This window comes from Aethalodelphis obliquidens, unplaced genomic scaffold (assembly GCF_003676395.1).
Source record: "Aethalodelphis obliquidens isolate GAN/ISIS:26980383/991018 unplaced genomic scaffold, ASM367639v1 scaffold6, whole genome shotgun sequence".
Taxonomy (NCBI): Eukaryota; Metazoa; Chordata; class Mammalia; order Artiodactyla; family Delphinidae; genus Aethalodelphis; species Aethalodelphis obliquidens.
In genome coordinates this window covers 57,880,244-57,906,739 of record NW_020837950.1, presented here as the reverse complement: position 1 = coordinate 57,906,739, position 26,496 = coordinate 57,880,244, and the positions used below count along the sequence as shown (strand labels likewise).

Genomic DNA, 26,496 nt, shown 5'->3' with positions numbered 1-26,496 from the left:
GTCTGATGTAGTGGAAAAGATTAATTTTTAATATGGTTATTTGTTATGCAGCCATGCTGTAGGCCAGTAACATCATATGATAAATGACACAAATGTTTCCAAGTGTAAATCATCGTATTCCAACTTGGTAGCCACCAGCAGACACACATTTTCCATTGGGTCAAAAGGACCCCAAATTTTATTTGCACACAGAAATACAATTCTGTGTTTTTTCCCCTTGAGAAACGGTCCCATAGGTCACATGTGAACGGCCCCCGTCGTGAAATCACCGCACTATGCTCAGCACGGCCTGCGGTTGAGTTAGTCATCTTTTGTGCCATAGGAAGGAGGTGACAGTTACTGCTTGGATAGTTTGTAGGGCATAACCTCAAAGGAACTTCCTCACACCATATAGTAGAAAGGAATAAATGTTTGTTTTGAAAGATAAGCATGGGTAAGTAGGAAAAAATGCTCAAGGGCAAATACTTTTGAAAAAAATGCTTTATGAAAGAATGTTGGGTTTTGTTTTTTTCAAGAAAGGCAAGTTCAAGCAGACCATTTTTGTTTTTCAAGACTACTGCCTGCTTTTCTTCTTTCCAAAATTTGCCTGATTTTACACACCATATGAAGCATATTTTCCATAAGGATTAAGAGAATCCCCTTAATTGAAGTTTTTACTTAAGAAATTAAGGGACTATATGGTACCCATTCCAGTGCCAAGGAGAAAAAAAAAAAATCCCATTATTATGTGGACTTTCACACTTGACTTTTTTTTTTAACTAAACTTTTGAAATCAAGCAATGCCAGCTTCCCACAAATTCAAGTTATTCTGCTGTATAATGATCACTTCTCAAAAAAGCATTTCCAAGTCTCTACATGTGCCACATACCACTTATAAAATGTAGAAAATGTTTAACTCCAATACTCTCATTTACAAGCATTTCAAACTACAAGAAAAAAAATGACTGATTCCAATCCCCAAATGATTTTGTACTTTTTTTTCTACAGCTTCTGCAAGATTCTGGGTTTCACTAACTGGGCCTATTGTTATGGTATATTCTATTTAGGAATTGTAAATTAAACTCCCAGGCTTCAAGTATAGATAAGGTCTACATAATAGAAATAGTATAGGACTTTTAAAAGTAGTTTTCACATCTTTTTCCCATTCAGCTGGTTCTCTTTCCTGTTAGCTGTTTATCCTTAAGTCAGTCATTTCATCTTTCTGTGGTTCAACAGTATTTACTTTAAAATGAAGGAAAGGAACTAAGTAGTCTTTAAGGTCCTCCCAGATTTGACTTTGAGTGGCCTCAAACTATCCTCTAATCCTAATTCCCAATCACCTAATATACATATTCCCCAACCACCCTTCTTCCTTTGTCCATCCTCACTACTGTTTCTCACTTTGACCAACAGGGAAAAATAAAAGGAATAAGGAAAACCTGGACACTGAAGTTGCCAACATTATTTTTAAGATACTCCAATGATTTAAAATGTAATGTCTGGGCCGGGGTGTGTCCAGGGTGCAGAGTGGGGGAGTAGGGGAGTTAATGTTTTTAGATAATCGGAAGAAAATAGTTGGCTTGCTGAATTTTCTATCCTAGAATTTGGTATTTCTGACAACAGTGTTCAGATAGATACATAATTCACTTTTCTCAGTGATATACAGTGAACTCTGTCTGGGGAGCCAGGGTGGAAGAAAGAATTAATAATTTAGTTTGCTTGATTTTCAAAGACTTTGATTCTCTGCCTCCTTGCTTCCTGCCTTTGGTCCACTTCATCACTCATTAACTGTTTGGAGACAGAGATGTCCTAGGGGGAAAAAAGATTCCCAAATCTGCACAATTAGTAGAACATTCAATGTACAAAATTTTGGTCTGCTTATGCATTTTATTTATACAAATGTTCTCTCTGCCTTATGTTACCAGTTATGGACCAGTTATGAGTTGGTTCAGTGATGAGTCACCTAGACCCATCCTCACTCATCTTCCTCAACCCATCATCTCAAACCCATCCTTCCTGCCTGTCTCCACCGTCCTTGAATCATCTTGACAGTTATATTAATGATCTAGCTGGTCTCCGGCTTCCACTGCAGTCTGTCCTCCACAGCGCTGCCTGAAGAATCTTTCTGAAACTCTAATCTGGTCACGTCACTCTCTTGTTTATAATCTGGCCTCTCCATGACTCCTTCTCACTCACAGGATGGAGCTCAAACTTTTCAACTTGACATTCACACTTTCCATGGCTGGCTCCTCTCCTTCCCACAGACACCTTACTTTCCAAACCTTCTAAATTACTTGCAATTTCCCCATCATGCCATGATCATTCCCGCTAACATGCCTTTGTACTGATCTGGTAGGTTTTTCTCTCCCTTGTCTACCTGATGGATCACTACTCATCTTTCATGACTTCTCTATGAAGCCTCCCCTGACTTGCAGAGACAGATGTGGTGCCTCTTCCCAGAGTGTCTCCATAGACTCAGTTACCAGCTGATATGGTAACACCAATCACGTGGTTAAAAATGTATGCAGTACTAGTCAAAGACTGGGATTCTCAGCACCTAAAATACGATTGTTAAATAAATGACTAAATGGTTGACAGAGCCAAGCAATTTTAATTTTCTCTCAAAATTGCCAATATTGTTAACATTAGAAACAGTATCGAAAACCTTGCAAAAACGACAATTCAATTTGGTCATTAATCTAAGCATCTTTCCTTCTCTGAAGCTCTTATGAATAAATCTAGCAAGGCAATCGACAACAAATATTTATTGAGCTCCTACTCTGTTGTAACAAGCACTGCTCTAGGTATTAGATAGCGAGAAGTTAAACTGATAAATTTTAGTTTCATCTTTGTGTTTTTATCTTCCCTAATTGGATTCTGTTTCTGGTACCCCTAAAGGGCAATAGCCAAAAATGGCCAAAGGCAGATTCGAAGAGGAAATTACAGGTAATTCCAAAAGCAGGTTTATAAACCACAAAGTAACCAATTAGAACTCCACATGGTCTGTAAATACCTCAAACACCCTCAGTTTTCTTTATAAAGATAGGCCTCTCTACATTTGGAGTAGAAGGCAGATTCTGGGTGGCCCAGGAGAATAAAATGTATTTCTGTTAAGGAGTCAATTCACTCGCAGCTTCTACTGCAAATCTGCAACATGCAAACTTTGTGAAACAGACAGGACTCAGATCTTGGACCCAATCTCTTTGCTTTCTGAAGTGCCTCTGAAGTGTGCAAAAGCTTAAAGAAGGGAATGGGGAAGGCAGAAGGTCTCCTGGCTCTGTGTATTATTTTGACGGAATTGACTGGTCAATTTTCATGAAGGTATTTTCTTTATTCAGTAACAGATTTTGTTAACAGATCATTTGTGCTATAAATGGAGCATGTCCCATTTGAAATAAATTCTACTCCACTAGTTCATTCCTTTTTAAGAAATCTTACATTTTTATCAGATCTTAATTACTTAATTTATAATCCATTAGCTTAAAAACAAGTTAAAGTGTCCAAAAACATCCTTTCCAAACATAAACACCAGTCTCTCTCCAGCTCCAACATTTTAATACTTAAATTAACAACTCTTAACACATTGGCCTGTTTTCTCGTCCTCTTCATCTTTTGCTCCAAAAATCTCCTCTCTGCCTCAGCAACCCATGAGGACAGAGAAACCCCAGATATCCTCAGCATTTGAAAATGGCCCACCTTCTAAGATCTTGACTTGAAAATTCTCCTCTGTCCTCGGCTGTCTACCTTTGCTCTTTCTATACTCTCTGTAAGCCTGTATTTCATCCTCATTGGAACTCTTCTGCCCAGTCATTTCATCAAATACTCAGACTGCTGCCCGAAAATTCCGGACCTCTTTCAAACTCACCCTTTTTTTTTTTTTTTTTTTTTTTTTTTTTTTGGGCCTCTCTCTTTTTTTTTCTCTCCCGCTGCGGAGCACAGGCTTCGGACGCGCAGGCTCAGCGGCCATGGCTCACGGGCCCAGCCGCTCCGCGGCATGTGGGATCCTCCCGGACCGGGGCACGAACCCGTGTCCCCTGCATCGGCAGGCGGACTCTCAACCACTGTGCCACCAGGGAAGCCCCACCATTTCTTAATGGTCCCTTATTCTCTGCCTTAACTGCCCCTCTAACCAGCTACAAGGACTGTCTTGATAAAATCTGGAAAAACACTTAGTGGCTCCCCCAAAATTTCCGGTTTCATGTGAGCTGAGCTCTAAGCACTGCTCTTCACTTCATCAGTTGCTGTTGACCACGCGTTAGCATCCCCACCTCTAGCCATTCCAGACTCTGCTCTCAAGAACCAGGTCAGTCCCTTAATGCACCTTAACTTTCAAGAGAAGTCCAACCTCTATTTACCAAAATCAGGGTACATTTCTGTAATGTCCCTCTTCTGCCTCTTAAAGTGCCACTGTGTCTTCTTCTTCCTTCTCACCTTTTGTTCTTTCCTCTGGGAGAAGAACCATTGTTGCCAAGGTTAAAGAGCCCTCGTTGTGCTGTCTTCTATCACCTCCTCTCTATTCTGGAATTGCGTTCCTTCAGCTCTTTCCTCTGCTCCGTCTTTCTCAATTGCCCTTGTTCTTGCCCTACAAAAAGGCGCAGGTTTCTGTTATTCTAGAAATCCTCTTCAGCTGTTACCTCCCTAGTTACTTTCCTATCATCTCAAAATTTCTAGAATAGTCTAAAGCTGTTACTTGCATTGTACTCACCACCCACTAAATCCCATGCAATCTGGTTTTTATTACCACAATTTCACCTAAATACCACCCACCAAATTTAGTTGGGAGTCTGCACAGCTTTTGACATTTAGTTACTAATTTTCATCTTGAAAGTCTCCTTTGGATTCTAAAACATACCAATCCTTCAGTGCCTATCCTTCTTTGAACATCCCTCTGTTGGCTCTAAATCCCAGCTATGCCTCCTAAATATAGGCATGTTCCTCAAGGTTTTGTTCCTAGCCTGCTTTTAGTTCCATTCTTTCCCTTAGAAAAAAATCTATGCTACAGATTCCCTCTCACCCCCATGTGGGTGATGGGCCATCACCCACCTCTCTTAAATTCTAGACTTTTTTCTCAGTGACCTTCTGGCAACTCACCTGCACTGTAAGAGTTTATCCCAATAGAACTCATAACTTTCCCACCCCACATACCTCCTAAACTAATTCCACCCATTTCTTTTAACAGAGCTACCGTTGTTTGCCTATTCACCTTGGTCCAAAACCTCAGCATCATTTTCAATTCTTTCCTCCTTCTCAACCCCACATACAAATAACTGCAAAGCCCTTTAGGTTTACTTCTCACGTTGCCTCCTTCTTTCCATTCCTACTAACCTCCAACCTAGTTCTGACCCTTAATACTTCTTTCTTTTTCTAAATTGGCCTCTTACTTAATAGCTGCCATTTTAATCTCCCATAATTCTTCTACACTTACCTATAATCTAATTCAGAGGCTCTTCACTGTGGCTGTGTCTTAGAATCATCTGGGGTGCTTGGAAGACAGACAAAAGACAAAGCCCCACCCAGGGCACAGGTTTTGTTTGTTGTTGTTTTACTTCCAGGTGGTTTTAATGTACAGCTGAAGTTGAGAACTGCTGCTAGCCAAACTGGAACTCAGTTTTCTCAAATACTCACCTTGCTTTCTTACATCGAATTTATTCAGCTCCTTTTGTCTGATTCCTTTCTTACGGCACTTATTTCTCTGCCTCGGACCACCCTTAGTCCATTGTGCTTTCACAAACTTGTTAAATTTTGTAACTTACAAATTAACCTGAAACTTTGGTTTAGAGGTTGGTCTTGCCCCCCACAACCAACCTCTCCTTTCTTCCGATCTTTTACCAAACGTACATATGCAGCAAGCAGTTTTTAATAAAGTTTATTTTATTTTGGCAATTCGATCATGACTTTAGGTAAGCAGCATCTCTGAACCTGGCTTTCTCATCTCTAAAGAAGATGCAATAGATGACGTCTAAGTTTCTTTCTACCACTAAAAGTATGGTTCTATGATTACTTTATCCAAACAAGCTCTCGGACTACTTACTAGTGAATGACAGAAGCTTTTAGTATATTTTCCCAAATTACCTAGTTCAAAAGAGTTCTAGGTTCTCTGATGGCTTTTGCTCTTAGAGTTATTGCCATACCTAGTATGACTCGACTATCTGACTTTAACACCAATCTTTTTAATAGTACAAAATAGAACATTTAAATCTGCTTTTTAATCACTGTAATCCTGAAACGACCAGAATAACAGTAAGAAGTACCATCACACAAGTTCTTAAATCTAGATGCCAAGTTACTATTATCTTTTACAAACTGATCGAATCCGTTTGTTCCATTATTACCATATGCACGTGGCCAGGGGAAGCACACATGCTGTTTTCAGAAGAAGCTATTAACTTTAATAATAACATATGAAAAATAATCATGGCAATTAAGTCATTTGCTACTTATTCCTGACAGCTAAGTGCAAATAATATATGCAGAAAAAACATTCCATTTCCTAAATTATGGTCAAATTGATTAATTATGAAGGAAACACGTTCTGGTAAAAAGAACGAAATGGTAAAGGCTAACGTGTAACATAAAGTTACCAGGTTTGCTGCCAAGAAATGAAGAAAATCCTGTATCTGAAGAGTCCTGGTTCTATGCTAGCTATCACGAACATTTCTCAAGCCAGGCCTTTGTTTCTACATTCTCAAAATGAAGACATCAAACTAAAAAAGCGATTCCAAAATTGCCTGATAGAATCACCCAAGAAGCTTTTTGAAATTAAGAAGATCAAGCTCCTCTCCCGGAGATTCTTCCGGTAGAGTAGGTCTGAGCTGACACAGACTTCTGATTTTTAACTAGTGACATATTTACTTTCACATATGGTTGAGAGACATAAAGCAAGTATATTCTGATAGCTATTTCTAGCTCTAGAATTCTTCTGCATATGGAATAATGCACATAGTAGGGGTTCAATCAATGTAGCAACATGGCTTGGTAACAGTCCAAGAGAATATCAGAAGAATCAATAACTTTGTCAATTAAGTACATGGCTCTTATCTAAAGTGAAATAATGGGAAAAAAACAGTCCCCCAATTGTCAGTTGGCCAAAAGGGGGATTTAAAGTTTTGTTTTCAAGATGTGTAAAAAATGATGCCAAACTCTCTCTTGCAATATATATACATGTTTAAAAATGGGATTGTACTTTTTTGCTAAAGAGCTATACATAAAAACTGCCATGAAATACATTACTCAACAAAAAGAGGATTTAGGAAAAGGAGACAATTTAAAAAAGTAAATCAATCTTCTGGAAATGAACCCTCTGAGTTTGATTCCAATATTAACTTTAGGGTAAAAACATTAGTTTTTAACTCCCTTCCTTTCACTTTAAAAACCACTGTTTTTAATTTTTATTTTTCTTAGTCATAACTGGAATGTTCATTCTATGGTTTGGATTTTGAAAACCATATAATAATTATAACAGACTATCATTTAAGGATTCACCTTAGGCCTTCACAAAAAGAAGCATATCTGTTTTTTCACATTCCATTTTTCTGCTGAGTGACATTTTATAAACTGTTGACGGGAAACTACTCAATTACAGCAATCCTGCATTGGTTTTATTCACAATTAAATTATCTAAATAAAACTTCTTGGAATGAAAAGAATGGCACTCAGAAAATATGCTGGAAAGGAACTATTTAACAAAAATATTCATTCTGTCAAGCTGTAGTAGCTGAGGAAGAGGGACAAAATTGTGGAATAAAAAAGGAAAGGTTAACCCATCTATTTGGTATCTTTCACTGGGCAGTATCAAATAAATGGCAGTGGAATTTATAAGAAATTTCAGCTTTGCGGATGCTTTCAAAGCCATGGCACTTTAAAATGATCATCAGTATTAAAAAGCACAGGACTCATAAGCATTCATGAAGACACACCCTAATATTTTTTCCTTCTAGGTTTAAACCATCACAAAGGAGGCAGTTTTGAATCAAAGTATTTACGCTTTGCACCTGACAAGCATGTTAGAAGTCTGAACCTCTAACCTATTGCTACTTCCAAATACAGGCCTGAGACTACCGTCTTAATATTGTCATTTTAATGTATTCCCCGTAGAACCTGAAGTTAAAACTCCACAGCATACCTCATTTCTCATAAAAGTTATAAATTTCTTTCAGTAAAAGCTACAGCTTCTTAGTCTGGTTAGTATAGCTACAGACAGCTCTTATACCAATTCCTAATTATACGAAGGGTCTACACAACAGAAAAAAGTTACACAGTATTTTGAGGGAGGCTGTCTATACACTTCATTAAGGAGCGAAACTTCAATGAAATATTCAGTATTAAGGAATCGGTGATATCATCACATAACTTGAGTACAAGAGGAAATAAATTCACATTTTGAAATACTGTAGATTATGAAATGGCCTCCAAAACACAAATACTCATTAAAAAAAAGTTTCTGCTTTCAGAGCGCAGAGAAAATACTTGATTATATCAAACGTCACAATGCCAACTAATAGGTTAGTGGCTTGATGGAAAAGCATTAAAACAAGTTTCTACCACTTATGTCTTGTCAGATTAAACCAAAATCAAAGCCTATTTACAAAGAGTAAGTACTCCAAAACTAGTAGCCAAATCATGTAAAGAGACAACCAAAACAAAAACGCTGGGTAAGAGTTTTGACAGCCTAAATCCTGGGCTCATATTATGTCAACATCTTATTCTCAAATGCAGATTATTCAGCTTTGACACATCACTTAGGCATAGGGAGGAGTTCGTGAAACTGAGTCTGAGGGGTCACATGCACAAAATTTTATCAGACCCAAAGATTCTAACCATGTCGTAACTTCAGCAGACTAAAAACTATTTACTTTCTTTATATAAAGTTTCAGGGCCCTCAGATTCCTTATTCCACAAAACATGTCAAAATGTTATTTGATCAGGTCACATTAGAGACTTATGAAACGAAATGAAAAGGTAGGGACTGGAATGTTTTTAAAACATCTCTTTGATAATGTTAACTATTCCCTTGGTGCACTCTTAACTTTTAGAATGTTTTATTAAAGTGACAGTGCCAGAGACTCCAAGCATGCCTGCAGAACTAAGTCCTTTAAGTTTTGTGGATGAAAACGAATTTTTGACTAATCCAAGAGAGTTAAGATAAACATTTTTTAAAACTTACAAATACGTCCCATTGCAAGAAACTATGACATACACAAAACCCCTTGCTTACAAAATAACCAAAAGTGGCAGGAATTGTTAACACTAATTACAAAGTTTTTTCACTCTGTAAAGTGATTTACTCAGGCATTTGTTGAAACACAATTTGGATTACAAAATCTTGATTAATGCATTTTCCAGGAAACATCTAGTTCAAAATTTGAGCTCACTTGCATCTAGATTTGGTATGTTAAGGGAAAGAAAGAAAAGGGGTATGCATGACGAAAGAGTCGAAGCAAATGACAAAAATCACCACAACAGTACAGGCTAATAAATGAAGAAATCAAGAGACAGGTTCATTAATTAATATATTTTCTGCATTATAGTTAACATATGTACTTTCTTGGTGTCACCTTATTTTCCGTTATGTATTGATATTTTGTTATATTCAGACATGAGTACATTTCAACAGTTTTTGCAATAAATATCATAAAATAATAGATTCGCATAATAAATATTCTTTACAATAAAAAAGTTTAACAGACTTTTGTCTTAAAAATAGTCAGAATTCAACTTTGTGATTTATACATAAAATATACAAAAAGCACCACAATTTGTGGTTAAGGCAATGAAAACAGAAAAGATTAGAACTACTCAGCTGTTAACTAACCAAAGGGTCCAAAAACCATTAAGGAGCCAAGATCACTTTAGGCAGCATAGTTCTGTGACACGTATAGATCGATCAGCTATAAATATCAACTTCAGTCATCCAAGTGCCCTCAGTGACGAGAGTAATTTGGTGAAAAGCGTGGGGGTACGGAAGGGAGCCGAGTCCTTCACAAATATGAAAGCTTTGAATGAGGATGAACAAGATACAACTCATATATCTCCAATGTGAAGATTTATATTGTAAAGCGAATCTAAAATTACACGGGAAAAAAACCCAGAAAACAAAACTGGCATCTCTAGGATAAGATAATGCCAGAACTGAGGGGAGAGAACGTTGAGGGGCAAGAAGGAGAAGGCAGTGGTTAAAGGAGAATTTTAATGTTATAACAGCAACATATCCCCCTTGCTACTTAAGGGTCCAATGCTATGAAGAGAGCCCTAATTGGAGACAGATTTAATACATAGCTTATTTAAGCAATTAAATGGTTGCCTCTTTAAAAAACCAATTTCCCTGCTCCCAGAGTACCCAATCAAAAACAGCTCTAAATCACTGTAGTCTGGGTGTGTGTGTGGGTATGTTCACGTGTACAACTTTGGAAAGTTGCTTGCAGAACAAAAAGGCTACACAAAAGCCCACTGGCTCTCAATATCCTCTCGAGTGGATGGCAGAGGCTCTTGTCATAAGGGGGAGCCAGGTGCAGTTTCACAGTTCACTGTTACTGAAGATCAACCATTAGAGTAAAATCCATGAGTCAAACCTTGGGAAGAGGGGGAGAGAATGTGGGAAACAGGGAAAAACTGCAAAGAAAATAAAACCAGTATCTAACAGGATCTTTTCATAACAGCCACAGCTTGAAAGCTAGAAGTTCAGGAGGCCCAACCCACCTCCAAAAATCATGATGGTTTACCCTGACCCCGGGAGGGGCAGCCCTCCAGCTTACAATAGACCGTGTTGGAGTTCTTACATCTGCACCCTGGGCGATGGATCCAGTCATAACACCCCCTGCACAGCTTCAGGCATCCCTTAGCAGGAGGGTAGCAGAGTAAGCAAGGTAAAAACAGAGACATGGCTCCCATACACAGGTACCTAGAGCAGCAGTGTGACTGTGAACAGGAGCAAGGATTATCCGAGTAAGAATCCCCTTCATCGTCATTGGAGCAGTGGTAGAAGATGCCCTTGACCAAGCACATGCAGGTTCCATATTCCACCATGCTCTCAGCAGAGCAAAGGCACTGCCGGTTACAGGCCAAACAGGATGGCAGGGTCCTGGGAGCTGTGCATTCTCCGCACTTGCACTTCCCACACTGTTCACAAATGAACTTGTGCTGTGTCAGGTCCTCTTTCAGGGAACCCTTTAAGTCATCCACAATCAGTTGCTTGGGCTGGGTCCGGATTGCCCTTTCAGACCTGTGACCAGAGACTGGTCTGGTTGGCGGTGACCTTCCTAACAGCCCCTGCTCAGAAGAGGCGCTGCTGTTGCTCCCAGAACTGGCTGCACTTCCAGTGCTGGTTGATCTGCTCAATATGGGGCCTCTGGTATTATTTGAGAGTCCCGCATGTCCCAGGTGGCTGGTAGGTCTATGCTCATAGTTATTATTCACATTAATTGGTATGATTTCATGAGTCCTTTCATGCTTTTCTTGTCTTGGTGCTGTTCGAAGAGCAGGTCTTTTCACCACTGATGGCCCTTCTGTGTACTCATTGCTGCCTCTGATGGCCTTGATCTGGTCTAAGGACAAAATAGCGGCAGGCTGAATCTCTCTCTCATAGTCTAACCTCTGACGGTTATCCAAAGCAGGCTGCTGGATCACAACTATTGAACTGCCACTGCCATGTTGATTTTGGGGATCCATGTGTAGTGATCTTGAATTCCGGCAATCAGTGGAAACCTGGCATGCATCTGAAATCCTAAAAGGAAATCAAAGATGAAAAAAAACAGGGAAAATATAAATGAGGAGAAGCATTTGGGGGGGGGATGCGAGAGATCCCGTCAAGTCACAAATTGCCTAAACCACCTGGTAATGATCTCCCTCATCAGTGGATTACAATGATGTTGGGGTCCTGGCCAGAGTCCAATTCTGAGAGAGGCTGAGGACCACATCAGAGAAGAAGAATGTAAGCAAGAGACCCCATGCCATAAGAATTAGAAGTTTTTTCAAGTTTTAAAAAGCAGAATCAAGAAGTAATGTCTTCCTGTTTGTGAATCTAACAAACAATTAAAATGGAGTATGCCCTCATGGGGAATATTGAGTATAAGCACTAATAAACAGCTCTCATCTAAAGAGAGCTCAGTATCAGTTCATGGGTGTTTTCCATAAAGGAAGATAGCCACTCTTTAAAAAAAATTAAGAATGGCTTGGGCACTGTTGCCTTCTGTTATTTGTTTGCTGTTACAAGCATTAGATTAATGGTGAGGAAATTAGTCAAGGTATACTTCATGCATTTAAAAAAAAAATCAAAGAGATTCCAAACTAAAATGGAATCTCAAAATAAGAGGTCATTTTTCAGGAGAAACCAGAATTTTAAAGCTAGCTCATTATTAATGTACAAGATGCAAATGTAGACAAATACAACAGTTCTTGGTGTTTTATAGCCTCTAAAGCACACACACGGAACTTAATGTACAGTTCAGGGAACGTTAAGAGTATTCACATTTGAAATCATGAAAGAATTTTTTTTTTAAGTTTAAATAAGGGCTCACTCACCTAACGAGATAACTTGCACACACAAGTAAGTGTTAGGCCTTTAGTAGTATAGGGAAATCCTGGCCATTTTAATTATCCGTATTTCCTCTAATTTAAAAATCTGTATTTACATGACAGATTTTGATTTTCAAAGGCACTGCCAACTCTGAATCCATGTGCTTCTTGTAATAAAGTACAGTAATATCCTGATAAAAATAAGCATTTGTTTCCACACCAATAGTTAACAGTTTCTAATTTATAATGTCTTCTTCATAAAACAATCAAACATAAAAACGTTTGTTTTCAGTCAATGGTAGACTAAAACATTTTTCACACAAATTCCTCCCAAAGCCTACAGATTTGATCCAATTCAAGAATGAAGAGAAAAAAATGCCCATTCCCCACTACTACCTTGAGCCAAAACACATTAGCTTAAGGAATAAAGCGGAAAGAAGTCCATTTCACCTCTTAACTTCACTCAATGTCCCCGGACTAAGTCTTACATGTTAACTTCTTGGCGTTCCCCTCCCTCATTCTCCCAACTCAGATCCTCGAGTTTCTACTTTCTTCTACCTTCTCTGTACAGAAAGAGAAACACATTCGCAACCTGCTGGGTTTAGTCCTGGAATCCTTAAGGGCTGTTCAAAAGATTCCATCGTTACTCTGCACAATATCATTCCTCCTCGCAAAGCACTTTTTAACCCAATGCTTTTAAAGCAAAGAGTACCTAAAGGTAGTAAGGCGGATTCCACACGAAAGGAAAAACGGTGTATTTGAAGAGGGCAGATAAAACACCAGGCACTTGAATCTGAGTTTTAAACGCTAGCTGTGGCAAAGTTCACGCTGGCCGGTGGCGGAGACCACCGGATAAAAGGAAAGAAGGAAGAGACTCGGCCGCCTCTGATCTGAAGCAAAGCCCCTCTTCCAGCAGTGACAGTCGTCGATCTAGCCCCAAACACGCTCACACGCTCTCGGCGGACTGTCTTCCCCAAGAAACCCCCGAATCGAAGTCGAATACCTTTTCGGACAATCCCATCACATCCTAAGGATCACCGTGGATTTCCAAAACCTCTTGGCGTATGCCACCAAGGAGGCTCACAAATCGGTGAGAGCCTTCAGAGCGAACGCGGGCGCCAAAAAGCAAGCCCACGTCAGGGAGGGTTATAAATAAATAGCTGTCTACACTTTAAAGGAGAAGCCGGATTCCTAAAGAGCCGGGGCGCAGCGAGCCAGGGGCAGGGGCTGCAGAGCGGCGTCGCCACATCGCCGGCTACCGCGGTGGAGCTGCGCCCTCTGCAATCCGCGCGGAGACAAGCGGGAAATAAAGAGTTGACGGCGAGGAAGGAAAAGGAAAAAGTTATGAATGAAAACAAGTTTGCTCGCTCGCTCTCTCGCCCGCTCTCGCTCCCTCTCTCGGGCAGGAGGAGGGGAGGAGGCTGAGGTTACCATTACCTCAGGAGGGCGGACTTCCCCACTTTTAAAGTGGCAGTGCCCTCTCCCCTCCCCTCGCCGCTCCACCGCTCTCACTACAAGAATACAGTGGCAGCTCGCTCGGGCGCACGCACACCCGGGCCAGGGCGTCCCCAGCGATTTGGGGCTTTGCTCAGGCACACGCGGGCGCAAACACGCCGTTCCCGGCCCCAGTCCCAGGGAGCCTCCGACACAGAAAACCCGCCGAACAGCTCCGCGCCCCCCCCCCGCCCCGTTGACCCCCTCAAAAGCCTCCCTGAAAGCGTCTTTCCCCCGGGGGGGCGGTTCCTCCGAGAGGACACCCCGGGTCATGGCGCCACCGCTGCAGGCGACTGAGGACGCGGGGCCCCGCTCGCCGTCCCGTGCGGAGGCGGAAGGTCGCCCGCCCGGTTCCGGAGCTCCGAGCGCCCCGGCGGGAGGGCCGCGCCGCGGGAGGGGGTCGCCCCCCTCTACCTCCTCTGCCCTTCCTCCCCTCGCGCGGCCCCGGCCCCCGCGCAGCTCCTCCGGGCCCGCACCTGCCGCCCGGCCCGGCCCGCCCCGCCCGCGCGTCTCCCGCCCCCGCGGCGGGAGAGAGGCCGCCCCACACTCACCTAGGCCGAAGCGGGGGCGGGGGGCCAAGCCGTGCAACCCGGCCCGGGTCCCGGTGCGGGCGGCTGCGTGCACGCCCCGCATCAACCGCGGCGAGGAGAACGGGGAGGCATGGCCCGAGCTGCGGCCGGTCGGCCCGCGGCCTCCACCGTCCCCGCCGGGCAGGAGCGCTCCCCGCGGCCCCCTTCCGGCTGCGGGGGACAATCCTCCGGAGACTCCGCGCGGCCGGGCGTAGACTCCTCACAGCTCGCGTGCGCCGCGCAGCTCAGTAACATCCACCTCCGGGGCTCTTCTCCTGCAGCCCCCTCCGAGAGCCAGAAAACAATTCCCTTCGGGAGGGCTTTCCGGGTCTCTCCGGAAAGCAAGCGAGGGAGCGGCGGGGATAGGAGTGCGTGCTCGGACCACAGTTCTTCTCGGGTTCCAGTCGCTCCTCGCGGGAAAGGCGGGAGTGGCGGCCTCCTGACGCGTGAAAATCGTCACGGACGTTCGAGGCTCCGAGGCGCCCGGGACGGGGCTCGAACCGGCGTCCGCGGGCGGGTCACGGAGCCGCTCAGGCAAGCTGGAGCACACGCCTGCGAGGCCGAGCCGCCGCTCTCCGCGGGATGGCGGGGGGTGGGGGGGGAATTTTTTATTTTATTTTTTACCGGCTTTTTGAGGGGTGGTGGTGAAGGCAGCGAGGTTTGGGGGTTCTCCGGGGAGGAGGCGGGGCGCAGGTCCCCCCGCGCAGGTCCAGGCACTTTCCCGATCCCGCACGCCGGGCAAGTGGGGGCACGGCGTCCCCGGGAACTCCGGTGCTGGCAGTCAGCGTCTCCCGGGCAGCGCTCACTCCCAGCCCTCCGACCCTCCTCTTCCACGGCCGAAATGCCTGCTACAGACGATTAGAGAGAAAAACACGTTAATTTCCCTTTCTTTCCAGGCACTTGGCCGCGCAGCGCGCTCTGCCGCCCGGGAGGAGAGTGGAGCGGAGCGGGCCGCTCGCCAGCTCGCCAGCCGCCCGCACCCGCTGCCATGTGCTGGCTGTTGCTTTCCCAGTGATTGACAGGCGGGCGCACAGTCGGCGTGTCAGCAGCGAACCAAAGTAACATGCAGTCTTGCACGTTTTTGCCGAAGTGCTTTTGCCCCTTGGAATGCCTAGGAGTTCAAACAACGTTCAAGCGACGCCTCTGCGCATTGGAAATCAATACACAGAGACGGGAAATTCAGGTTTTAGACAATTGCTTCTCGGGATTCGGTCGCCAACAATGCCTAAACAAACACGCATTTGGTCCACACACCCGAGTGCCAGCCCCTCTTCGGCATAAACCACCCAGTTTTTCACACATCCGACCGTTTCAGACTTTAACCTTGTTAAGTAGTTCGCTTACGGGGGGGGGGGGGGAAGGGGCCCTGCTTTTTCTTTTGGTGGTAGCATTTATTTTAAGAGCATTAGTTTTAGTAGTGGGAATGCTACTGGTAATTTGAAATGCAACCAGTAATCTTAGATCTAAAGCGAGTTCAAAGAAATAACCAGTTCCTTGCAAAAGCCAACATTTCTCACCTGACCTTTCCTAAAATGTCTGCGGAAAGAAAGGAAGGAAACAGTTCTTACCTAACGCAAAGATTGGAAATTGCTTTTCAGGCACATTTACAGCGACTGTAGCTGCTCCTTATCCAGGGCAGGGAGTTCTGTCTGCAGCTATCACTCTGCAAACCACTGAGTGCCTTACAGAGCAGTCCCACTCCGGCTCCGCAGAATTTCAGCTCGTCGCGGGCACCTCCACCTCCACTCCAGGACACGCCTCCAGTGATATCATATGTCAATCATACGGGCTGCCTGAAAACCTGGAGCTGGATTTCCCCAACAGTCGTTTCCTCTTTCGTTCATGAGTTCTCGCTTGGAAATGTTGCCCTGTACCCTCCTGTGAAAAACGTCCTCTAAAAATGTGGATTGCCTCTAAAAATCCTGCAAATGCTGTTTGTCATGAAAGAATACCTTTAAATCTAGTCAGCAGTCTTTAGTCATGAATCTCAGTAAAAGGATTGGTGGACTCTATCCTTAAAGTTGAATTAGAAAACAATTTTGAAGAATAAAAGAAGATTAAAAAGTTGTATATCAAGCCATCACTTCTGATCAGTTAGTGAGAGAATGTATATTGATAGAAAAAAGATGATAATATAACATTAGTTCCTATTTAAAGCAAAGTTCAGAATATGTGGAACCTCAAAGTTCAAAAGGTGGCACTCCTTACTGCAAATGTATGTAACAATGTCATTAAGGCGCAATCTCCTGCTGTAGATTTTATAATAATTGCTCTATCTTGATTTGTGATATAACTTCCCCAAAATCAAATTTTAAAAATCCCAAACTCCTTCAATTTTGTAATATATTTATAATTTTGAAAAAAATATATTTTTTAAAATCAGCTAAATGGCAATCAATTAAAATAGAAATAATTTTCCAAGAAGTTGTATAATTCTTAAGCATAAATGATGTGTCACTGAAAAAAAAAAGCATTTTAATCAGTAGGAAACTTGCTTTTGTTTCCTTACAAACGATTGGATTTTAGACATTTATTATCAAAATCGTGTGCTGCAGTGAGGGTAACTATATGTGAAATTTGAGTTTCCACAGAGACTTTTAAAAGATACCTAAAACCCAAAAACATATAGTAAGTGGAAAGGAAATATTTTCTCCAGGTACTACATATCAGAAGTAGCTTAAAGTCTTTGACAAAATAAAGCAAACAAAGCAAAACTCCAGGAAAAAAAAATCATATATAAATTTGAGTACGGACATTTTTGGTTCAAAGTAATTTTTTAATCTTCTTTAATAGCAAGTGATTCTTTTGAAACTGGTTTTTTCTATTCTAGACTTTCAAATGTTTGAGCACTTTAAAAAATTAAAGTTGTATTTGGAATGACCTCTCAGGACCCTAGGGCACTGCTAAGACCATCAGCAAGAAGAAGAAAGCATCACTAGAAAATAACATAGAACAAGAATTAAAGCAAGAAGCTACCTATTCAGTCAATATAAATTGTAATAAAACAGTCTGTTTCAAAGGATAAAATCAACATTATTGTACATATTTTCTATTTTTTCATATATCTCATTATATTTGGGGATGTAACAAACTTTAACCAGTGGATAAGTTTCTTGCCCAATTTGAATGGGTGTGGAATAGTCAACTCAGAAATAGAACATTCCATCAGAGTATCTTACGTAGGTCTTCAAAATTGTCTTCTCCGCTATCACCACAATTTGAGGATGAGAGGTCAGTTCACCAATATGATAAAACCAGGAGAGGGAACACTGAACATTTTACTTCCATAAATCCTACAACAATATATTTGAAAGATTTCTATTGCAAATAAACTTCAAACTATTTCAACCACGGGTGCATTATTAAACTACAATTTGCGTGAGATTAAGTATTTTTAAATTACAATAATAAAATCCATGAAATTTTATCTATAACACCATCATCATGGGTCATGTTCTACTTAGAAATCAAACAGTATGCTGCATGAAGTTGACCAATGACCCTTTACATCATCTGGCACTAAAATGCATCAATGTTTTTCTCTAAATAGTACATTACAAATAAATATAGGTATAGCCTTGCCGCCCTGGATCTAGAAGACATTTAATAAAACCTGCCCCTTCTTCTGATTGCCTACAACTCTAAGACTTGGTAGAAATTCTAAAATTTTAGCTTAAAATAGACATTGTTCTTTATTTAGAAGGTTTAATTACAATGTACCTTGGCTAGAAATGGATAGCTAGAGTATGAAATTTTCCCAAAAAGGAAAAACAATGTAAATATCCATGAGAAAATCTTACAATAATTTTCGGTTTACTATATTAAGATCTAAAAAAATAAGGTGGAATGGAAAGTGAACCCTGACATTCTTCATTTTCATGTGAAAACAAGATTAGCCATTTCTTCTACTGATTTGACTTTTGAGAAAATAATAAAGTAAAATGAAAAAAAAAGGTCTGGTAACTCCTGGCAACTGCTAGTGATTTAAAAAAGAAGAAAAAATGTAGTACTGAGGCTTAACTTACTCATTTACCTACTTTATTTGCCAAACTAGCAGAACCACAATATGTTCCAAGCTCTTGAAAAATAATACCTTATTAATCCTCCCAATGTTTCTGTGAAGTCAGGATAATAAATATAATCTTTTATCTTGTTGAGAAACAATAACAGAAATTGATGAGTTACCCTATAAGTATCTAATTAAGTAATGAAGAACCAAGAATGGAAACTAAGTCGTTCGTTACTTTCCTTTTAGGGCAATAGTCACTATATTACTATACTTCCCAAGAAAAGCTGGCAAGGATAAGCCATTTTATTTTCAGTTTCCTTTTGTAAACAATCTTTGTAGTTGACAGAAATAGACCAACCTATTCTGTAAATTTTCCATAAACATTCTTTTCATTTTCGTAAGTGTAATTCTCATCCTTCTGCCCTATTTGAAATATTAATGTTCTGTGTTGGTTTCAAATCCTGGAAGTGGGCAAATCAAACAATACATGGAATAAGTTATACTGAATGATTTGTAGAGTTTCTGTCAGCTCTATAATTCTACAACTAACCATTTGTGTCTTTGTCACAAGTAATTCTGTTTTTCTACAAGTTGTAAAAAAAGAAAGAAATGCACATGGAAGGGCTCTGAATTAGTGCCCTTCATTCCTTAAGTGTTATATTCCTTTACAGAGAATCAAAGCAGCAAGAGTTCAGACAAACTGCATCACTACTACATATCAAAGATGTTGCTAATTAGATCCACATGGTAAGGTCGTCTAAGGAAACATCTTTGCCCTAGTACAAAACAGTCTTCATTTCTTATCTACCTAGTTGAAGAATAAATCCTGTTTTTTTTCCTCTTCCATATTATTAAATGTTCCCTTCTAAGCCTTGATTGCTCTTCATTTCCGCAAGAAAACAGGATTAGCCATCTCTTCTGCTGGTTTGATTTCTGAACCTAGAAATGGAATGGTCCTTATAATGATCACCTGGTATTCGCTTTGATTCTGGTCAACAAAAGTTATTAATCTCTCATTTCCACAACTATGTACTGCTAACTTCATCTTCAGAGACAAGTGCATAAGAACCTAGGTTAATTTAAACCTTGAACTGCCCTCATAGATACAACAGGAAGAAAACAAAATCATGTTTTCATTAAAACAAAAACAACTTAAAACATCTCCTGGGGCTTGTCTGCTTTAATCTTTATTTCCTATTGAAATAACCTATGCCAAAGGCTATAGTTTATCCTTTGGGAAAATAAAAGTAGAATATTTATTTGATGAAATGACTCTAGGCATGCCTTCTATAAGAATGCTTAATATTGAAAAAAGAAAACAAAAAAACTTCCAAGAGGTTTTTTTTTTAAAGAAAGAATTTATACCTCGGGTTTCTTTGATTTGCAATTCTCTTGGAGCATTTTAATTTCATCTATAAAAACATTTCATGTGGTCTATCACATTTGATAGGATACACATATTGAAAAATCTGTTTTGATTATATCATTCTTCTATATCATAGTCTATTAATTTAGCTAATATGCCATATTTGCCCATAATGTCCCATGTCCAATATTACAAATATGAAAATGGCATGGTATAGAGAAAAGAGTTCCTGATGTAGGGTCAGATGATATGAAGTTCAAGTCCCAGCTTTGCCACTTCTAGCTTGGTGACCTTCACTTAATTTCTTTCAGCCTGCTTTCTCATCAATAACCTGAAGTTAATAACAATACTTCACTTTCCCAAATTGTAGTCCTACTGTGGACTCAATGTATATGCAGTGCTTTGTAAGTTTTAAAGCCCTGTATAAATTCTTGCCATACAGCGTGTTATTGCCTCAAACACACTGTGTGATGAAGAAATGTTTCAGGGCCCCCTCTTTCTGGGTGCTTCATCCCTAAATACTGGATTTATTTGTCTTATAATTGTTTCAAATTAATTCAGTTTAACTTTTGTTTTTCTAAGGCTGAACTCAGGTTTGAATAATTGTATTGCTGTGTGTGTGTGTGTGTGTGTGTGTGTGTGTGTGTGTGTGTGTGTGAAGTGGGATTCTGGAGCAGCTATCTGCTAATAATTTCAGATTAAGGAATTTAATGAGCCCTGATCACCTTAACGTTTATCCAGAATTTTTAATTGTTTACATTTTACTTCCCATTAAGATAAAGGTCATTGCAAATATTAAAAATCCCTTCTATAAAATCTGTAAACTCTTCATGATCATTAAGAGTAAATAAAGAAAATACATGTTTTTAAAAAGTAATTGAATTACATTTAAAAAGTTGAAAATCAATAGAAAAGTAAAAATCTGAATGATCCTTCTATATATTTTTAAAAAGTATGTTTATTGCTGCTTCTTTTTGATAATCTCTTAGAATGTTAATTTTGATAATAAATACAGCAGATTTGGTAGCAGATATAGTTCCTGTCAATTACCAAAGTACTATTTGAATCTTAATGTTTTGTATTCATTTTTTAAATTGATAGCAGAGATATTTCATACAGCCAAAGCATTTCAACTAAACAAACAAAAAACCCGCGAAGCGCCACCTATTGTTGAAAATAAGTCATTTCAAATTTCAATCAAAACTTGCAAAAGGCGCTTGAGTCTTGGGTTTGGGTATTCACATTGGTCAGTGTTATACATTTTTTTCCCTTACATTACCATATTGTGATATGAGTTAGTGTGTTAGTTTTCAATAAAAATGCAAAAGATGCATTATATACACTGGATGCTTTCTGAGGAATCTAAAAGACAAAAACACTGTGTCTATCTGAAGTTACAATATCAATGGTAAACATAATAGAGAAGTGATACTGACTTTTGACTAACATATTAGGATTAATAGATCCAAAAAGGTGTTTTCCTACTCAAAGTAGTTACTTAGAAAAGCTGTACACTTATACCAATTGGTGCCACAATTGGATGGATCTTTCTTTAAGATCCTTGATTGAGGGCTCCCCTGGTGGCGCAGTGGTTGAGAATCTGCCTGCCAATACAGGGGACACGGGTTCGAGCCCTGGTCTGGGAAGATCTCACATGCCGCGGAGCAACTAGGCCCGTGAACCACAACTACTGAGCCTGCGCGTCTGGAGCCTGTGCTCCGCAACAAGAGAGCCGCGATAGTGAGAGGCCCGCGCACCGCGATGAAGAGTGGACCCCGCTTGCCACAACTAGAGAAAGTCCTCGCACAAAAACGAAGACCCAACACGGCCAAAAATAAAAATATAAAAAATTCAAAAATCCTTGATTGAAAACATCATCTGGGCCTAAACATCACATTCGTTTGAATCTCAATCTTTTATACCAATGTTGTATATGGATTAGTGTATATATCATAAATAATATCAATATTAGAGAAACATTTCCCTTTTGAAGATGGATTTGGATTTTATTAACCCATAAGTCAATAGGAGCCATTTGTACTGAGTAAGATGAGGGCTCAAGCTGAGTAAAAGTCTGGGGAGAAAAACATAAAAATAACAAAACTGTTCAAAATTGTTAAAAGATCACTGGCTGCTGTGGGGAGAACTAGCAGTGAAAGGAAATAATTTATGTTGACACATAGTATAAAGTATATGCTGCTATAAAATAGAGAGTATTAATTATGACAGGAAGAAGAAGAACCCTATTCTAGAATAAATAGAATTCATAAGAGACAAAAAGAAAAAGACAATGTACCCTTAGGACATGGCACAAGGAAACACCAGAGGGTGGAAATAGGCAATTGGCACATCACAATCACCTTTGATTTACAGGACTAGCATGACTGGAAAAGCAGATTTCTTTTGTAAAATCACAGTTATCAAAATCATGGAGGGACTTTAATGCCTTGATGAGGATTTGGGCTTGATCCCAAGGAAAATGAAGTTTTAGAGCAAAGGAGTTACCTGATGAAATAATCTCTTCCTAGAAGATTCATCCAGCCTTGTGGATTGCAGCAAGAAGAGGCTGGAGTCAGAGGGTTGCCTTAGAGATGAATATGTTAACCCAAGCAGGGAGCAGGGATACCTTGGATTCGGTGGCAGTGGAGAAAGAGGGAAAGGACCTAACATAATATAAACATTCATTGCATGCCTGTTCATTAAATGATATGATAACAACAGATTGAATTTTGCCCACAAAGCTTTAACGAAACCTTAAAGAATGGTAAAATATACCTAACTGGTCAGTCATACTAAGTCATACTTATTTTGGGAATAAGTATGACAAAATAAGTCATACTTATTTTGGGAATAAGTCAGTCACATAAGGAGACTTGAACACATGAAGTTTACAGGATTTACCCAATGTTATGGACCTTCAGAGTGAAAGAAGGAATCCACAATTCATCAGTAAAGTTAGACAGGCGTTACTCATCTCTTCCATTCTCTTCTATCCAATTTTGCAAGAAACAGGAGGAGAAGGAAAAATGTTTTCATGGAGAAATGTGTTCATAAGACATCACTAACATTTATAGCTACATCTGGCCAACCCAAGGAATGGATATTGATTATATTATGCTGTTATATCATATAGATATCAAGCAGTATGTTATCCAGTTAATTAATTAGGTCATAGAAATGATAACTGAAAATGTTCCCAAGTCGGAAGAGTGTGTAGGTACTAGAAAAACTTAATCCATGAAAGATATCAAATACTACATTTGCAGAAAACTGAAATCAAATATTTATAATAGCAAGTAAGTTCGAGACACTATTGTGATTTTTTAAAAAGCTTTTAAAAACTGTACAATTTATTGTCGAACTGTATGTGATAAGTGAGTCACGGACTTCTCTCTCTTACAAGATCATTGTGGTTTATACGTTCATTCAACAAACATGTATTAGTACTGTGCTAAGTGCTGAGGATACAAAGATGACAACAAATTCCTGGGGAAGCCCTAGCAGCTGTGTTCTGGACCGCATGACTCTCCCCCCATGGTTGACTGGATTAGGGGTTAGCACAGGACCTAAACCCAGCCATAGCCTAAGCGGTGTCCTCGGTGAGGGAAAAAAAACAAAAGACAGGTTAGAAAAAAAGAATGAGCAAGTCTGGTTATTATGGAGAGAATAAGGCAGTTATTTTGTGAACTAGAGCTACAAAGTCATGAAGAAAAAGGCAAATTTTTACTCACCACAAGTGAGTAAAACTTATGAGCAAACAAATGCTATTAGGTAATAATAACACAAACCACATTTCATCAAATCTAAGATGTCATTACCTGTATGATACACTTTTATTTTATGAAGTATTATGAAAGACAAAAATGCTGCTAATTAATACATGACACTAATTTTCTTATCACCTAGAGATACACTTATTGAAAGGGTTGTTAATGATGGTTTACACACAGATTTTATCATATTTGATTCTTGTGCACACATGAAAAGGAAAATAGAAGCAAAATAAATTGCTTAGTGTTCCTGAAACTTCCTCACAGAGTCAAATTCTTCTGAATCACTGTTTCTGTTTTGTTTTGTTTTTTTGCGGTACGCGGGCCTCTCACTGCTGTGGCCTCTCCCGTTGGGGAGCACAGGCTCCAGACGCGCAGGCTCAGCGGCCATGGCTCGCGGGCCCAGCTGCTCCGTGGCATGTGGGATCTTCCCGGACCGGGGCATGAACCCGTGTCCCCCGCATCAGCAGGCGAACTCTCAACCACTGAGCCACCAGGGAAGCCCCTGAATCACTTTTTGATGCCATCATCAATGCTAGTGTTTTTCTACATAACATAATGCTCTGACCATCAAGGACCCTGGGCAACAGTTCTTAGAAGAATGCTCCACCATTGTTTTCAGGATTTCTTCCAAGCCATTAATACTCTGCAAATTTGGATACTGGAGTGTTTTTTACTGATGTCTTATCAATGACTGCCAGTAGAATGTTTTCAGCCAACAGCCAGGGTTCATAGACTTGCCTCATATGGTTCATAAATAGTTTCCCAAGTCAAACATGGAGAGGTTGCAGTTGTCCGGCCAGGAATAAAAACCACATTTGCTCATGAGCAGGCAATAACTACCTCATGACTTGACTCCTGTCTGGCCGACAGTCATTGTAAGATGCATCCTGATTTCAGAGGTATCAAAATGTGGATGAAAATGTGCATCTTGAATTGGTGATTACAGTGGAGAGCATTTCATCCTTAAAATAATCTGTGCTTTCCTTGTACATATGATGCACAAAGAAGTTTTGTAATTTGTCTAAGATTACCTAGCTGACATGTGGTAGAACAAGGATTTGAACCCAGGTATATAGAGTCAAGGGTGAGGAAGTTAGTTGTAGAAAGAAATGTAGACCAGAAAGGATAGCTGAATTGCTGTGATAATAGGATATTTCACCGAAGATCTGCCACCAGCCTACTGTTGATGTCCACAAAGCTCCTTGGCTTTCAGGGTAGCCCAGCCATGCTAAGGTTTCTTTTCTTGGATTCCCATGAGATTCCTAGCTCTCTTTTTACCATCTTGGCTTGGGGTGGCCTCAGTCTCTGCTGCTCACAACTCGTGATCCTAATAAATATAAGCACGGAAATCTGGTTGGGAGAATTGGGAATATTAAACAGAGAAGGGCGCACTGAGCTTAGATTTATTGTATGGCAGACACAACTGGGGCGGTGGGAACGGAGGCAGAGGCATGACATTCTAGAAGAGCTACATGTGTGTGCAAAGGTACAAAGGGCAGAATAATCGTGGCACATCTGGGGAATATCTTAAGGCATTCGAAGTTGCTAAAGCAGAAAGTTAGGAGGTGGAAGAAATAAAGAGAAGACTGAAAGCAGGGATCAGAACACATTGGGACACTACACCTAAAGAAATTGTATGCTACCCTGTAGAAGAGTGGTTCTTAAATTTGTTTTAGCAGTGACCTATTTTTTCCCAAAAACTGCTCCATGAAACTCTAAAATATATGACATGAAGTGGTGCTGTACCAAAAAAGCAAGGATGCAGCATGGGGAGGAGACTCTCCAAAAGCGGCTTCATACAACACAACTTGAAATGCAGTACCAAAGGAGTAACATAAGAAAGATCATCTTGACAGTAATAAAGAGGATGCAGGGGCAGAGCTGATCATTGCTCTCAGCCACTAGGAAACCACTGCAACCACCCAGGGGAGAGGCTCAGACACAAAGAACGCCATGTCTTAGGGTTAGACTGAAAGCGAAGTTTAAGTGAAGAGGGATTTCTTATACACGGACAGCAAACAACCGCACAAGTATCTGAGGACAGAAAACAAAGTACAATTAATTATACACAAAGTGGAACCGGGAAGACACAGAGTGATGGTACATGTCTTTTTTGGCGTGTTTTCTGATGGGTCTACATAATGAGATGATAATGGGCATGTAAGTTTATCTCCTGCTATATTAATGCTATAAGATAATGATAATCTATAATACCTTATACATTATATATAATATATAAGTTTATTGTGTGCCAGTCTCTCTGCTAAGAATTCTATATACAACATCTCTTTTAATCCATACAAAAATCATATTAGTTAAATATTCTGATTATAGAGAAAGACACTGATGCTCTGAGAGATTAAATAATGTTCCCAAAGCTACACAAGTTGCAAGTGACAAAGCTCAGGTTTGAAAATAGATTTGTCTGACTCTAGAACACCAGCTCTTGATTCCATTATTTTAAAACCCTCCAAAAACGTTATTTAAATAAATGCTGATATTCCACTGTAAGAATCTTTTACAATTTACTTAAATATTCCAGTTCCAAATTTTAAGAAGAAAAAGCACAAATTTCGGGCTTCCCTGGTGGCGCAGTGGTTGAGAGTCCGCCTGCCGATGCAGGGGACACGGGTTCGTGCCGCGGTCCGGGAAGATCCCACATGCCGCGGAGCGGCTGGGCCCGTGAGCCATGGCCGCTGAGCCTGCACGTCCGGAGCCTGTGCTCAGCAACGGGAGAGGCCACAGCAGTGAGAGGCCCGCGTACAGCAAAAAAAAAAAAAAAAAAAAAAAAAAAAA

The 26,496-nt window shown here is 40.4% G+C and overlaps 1 protein-coding gene across 3 annotated transcripts; it reads right to left on the bottom strand.

The window, feature by feature from the left end:
* Nucleotides 1-9,469: 9,469 nt before the first annotated feature.
* Nucleotides 9,470-16,451, bottom strand: SPRY1 (sprouty RTK signaling antagonist 1). 3 transcript variants are annotated; one of them, XM_027103658.1, is made up of 3 exons: nt 16,121-16,451; nt 14,535-15,400; nt 9,470-11,698 (listed from the first exon to the last, which is right to left on the bottom strand). In XM_027103658.1, exon 3 carries the CDS (start codon nt 11,641-11,643, stop codon nt 10,684-10,686), a length of 960 nt encoding a protein of 319 aa, XP_026959459.1. In that variant the 5' UTR covers nt 11,644-11,698; nt 14,535-15,400; nt 16,121-16,451; the 3' UTR covers nt 9,470-10,683. The 3 variants fall into 3 exon arrangements, with proteins under 3 accessions (XP_026959459.1, XP_026959460.1, XP_026959462.1); XM_027103659.1 differs by lacking the exons at nt 14,535-15,400; nt 16,121-16,451 and adding an exon at nt 12,496-14,453; XM_027103661.1 differs by lacking the exons at nt 14,535-15,400; nt 16,121-16,451 and adding an exon at nt 13,493-14,453.
* Between the last annotated feature and the right edge of the window lie 10,045 nt (nt 16,452-26,496).

Bases quoted from the DNA above. Each gene is read 5' to 3' on its own strand.
- SPRY1 (XM_027103658.1), bottom strand. From the start codon at position 11,643: ATGGATCCCCAAAATCAACATGGCAGTGGCAGTTCAATAGTTGTGATC.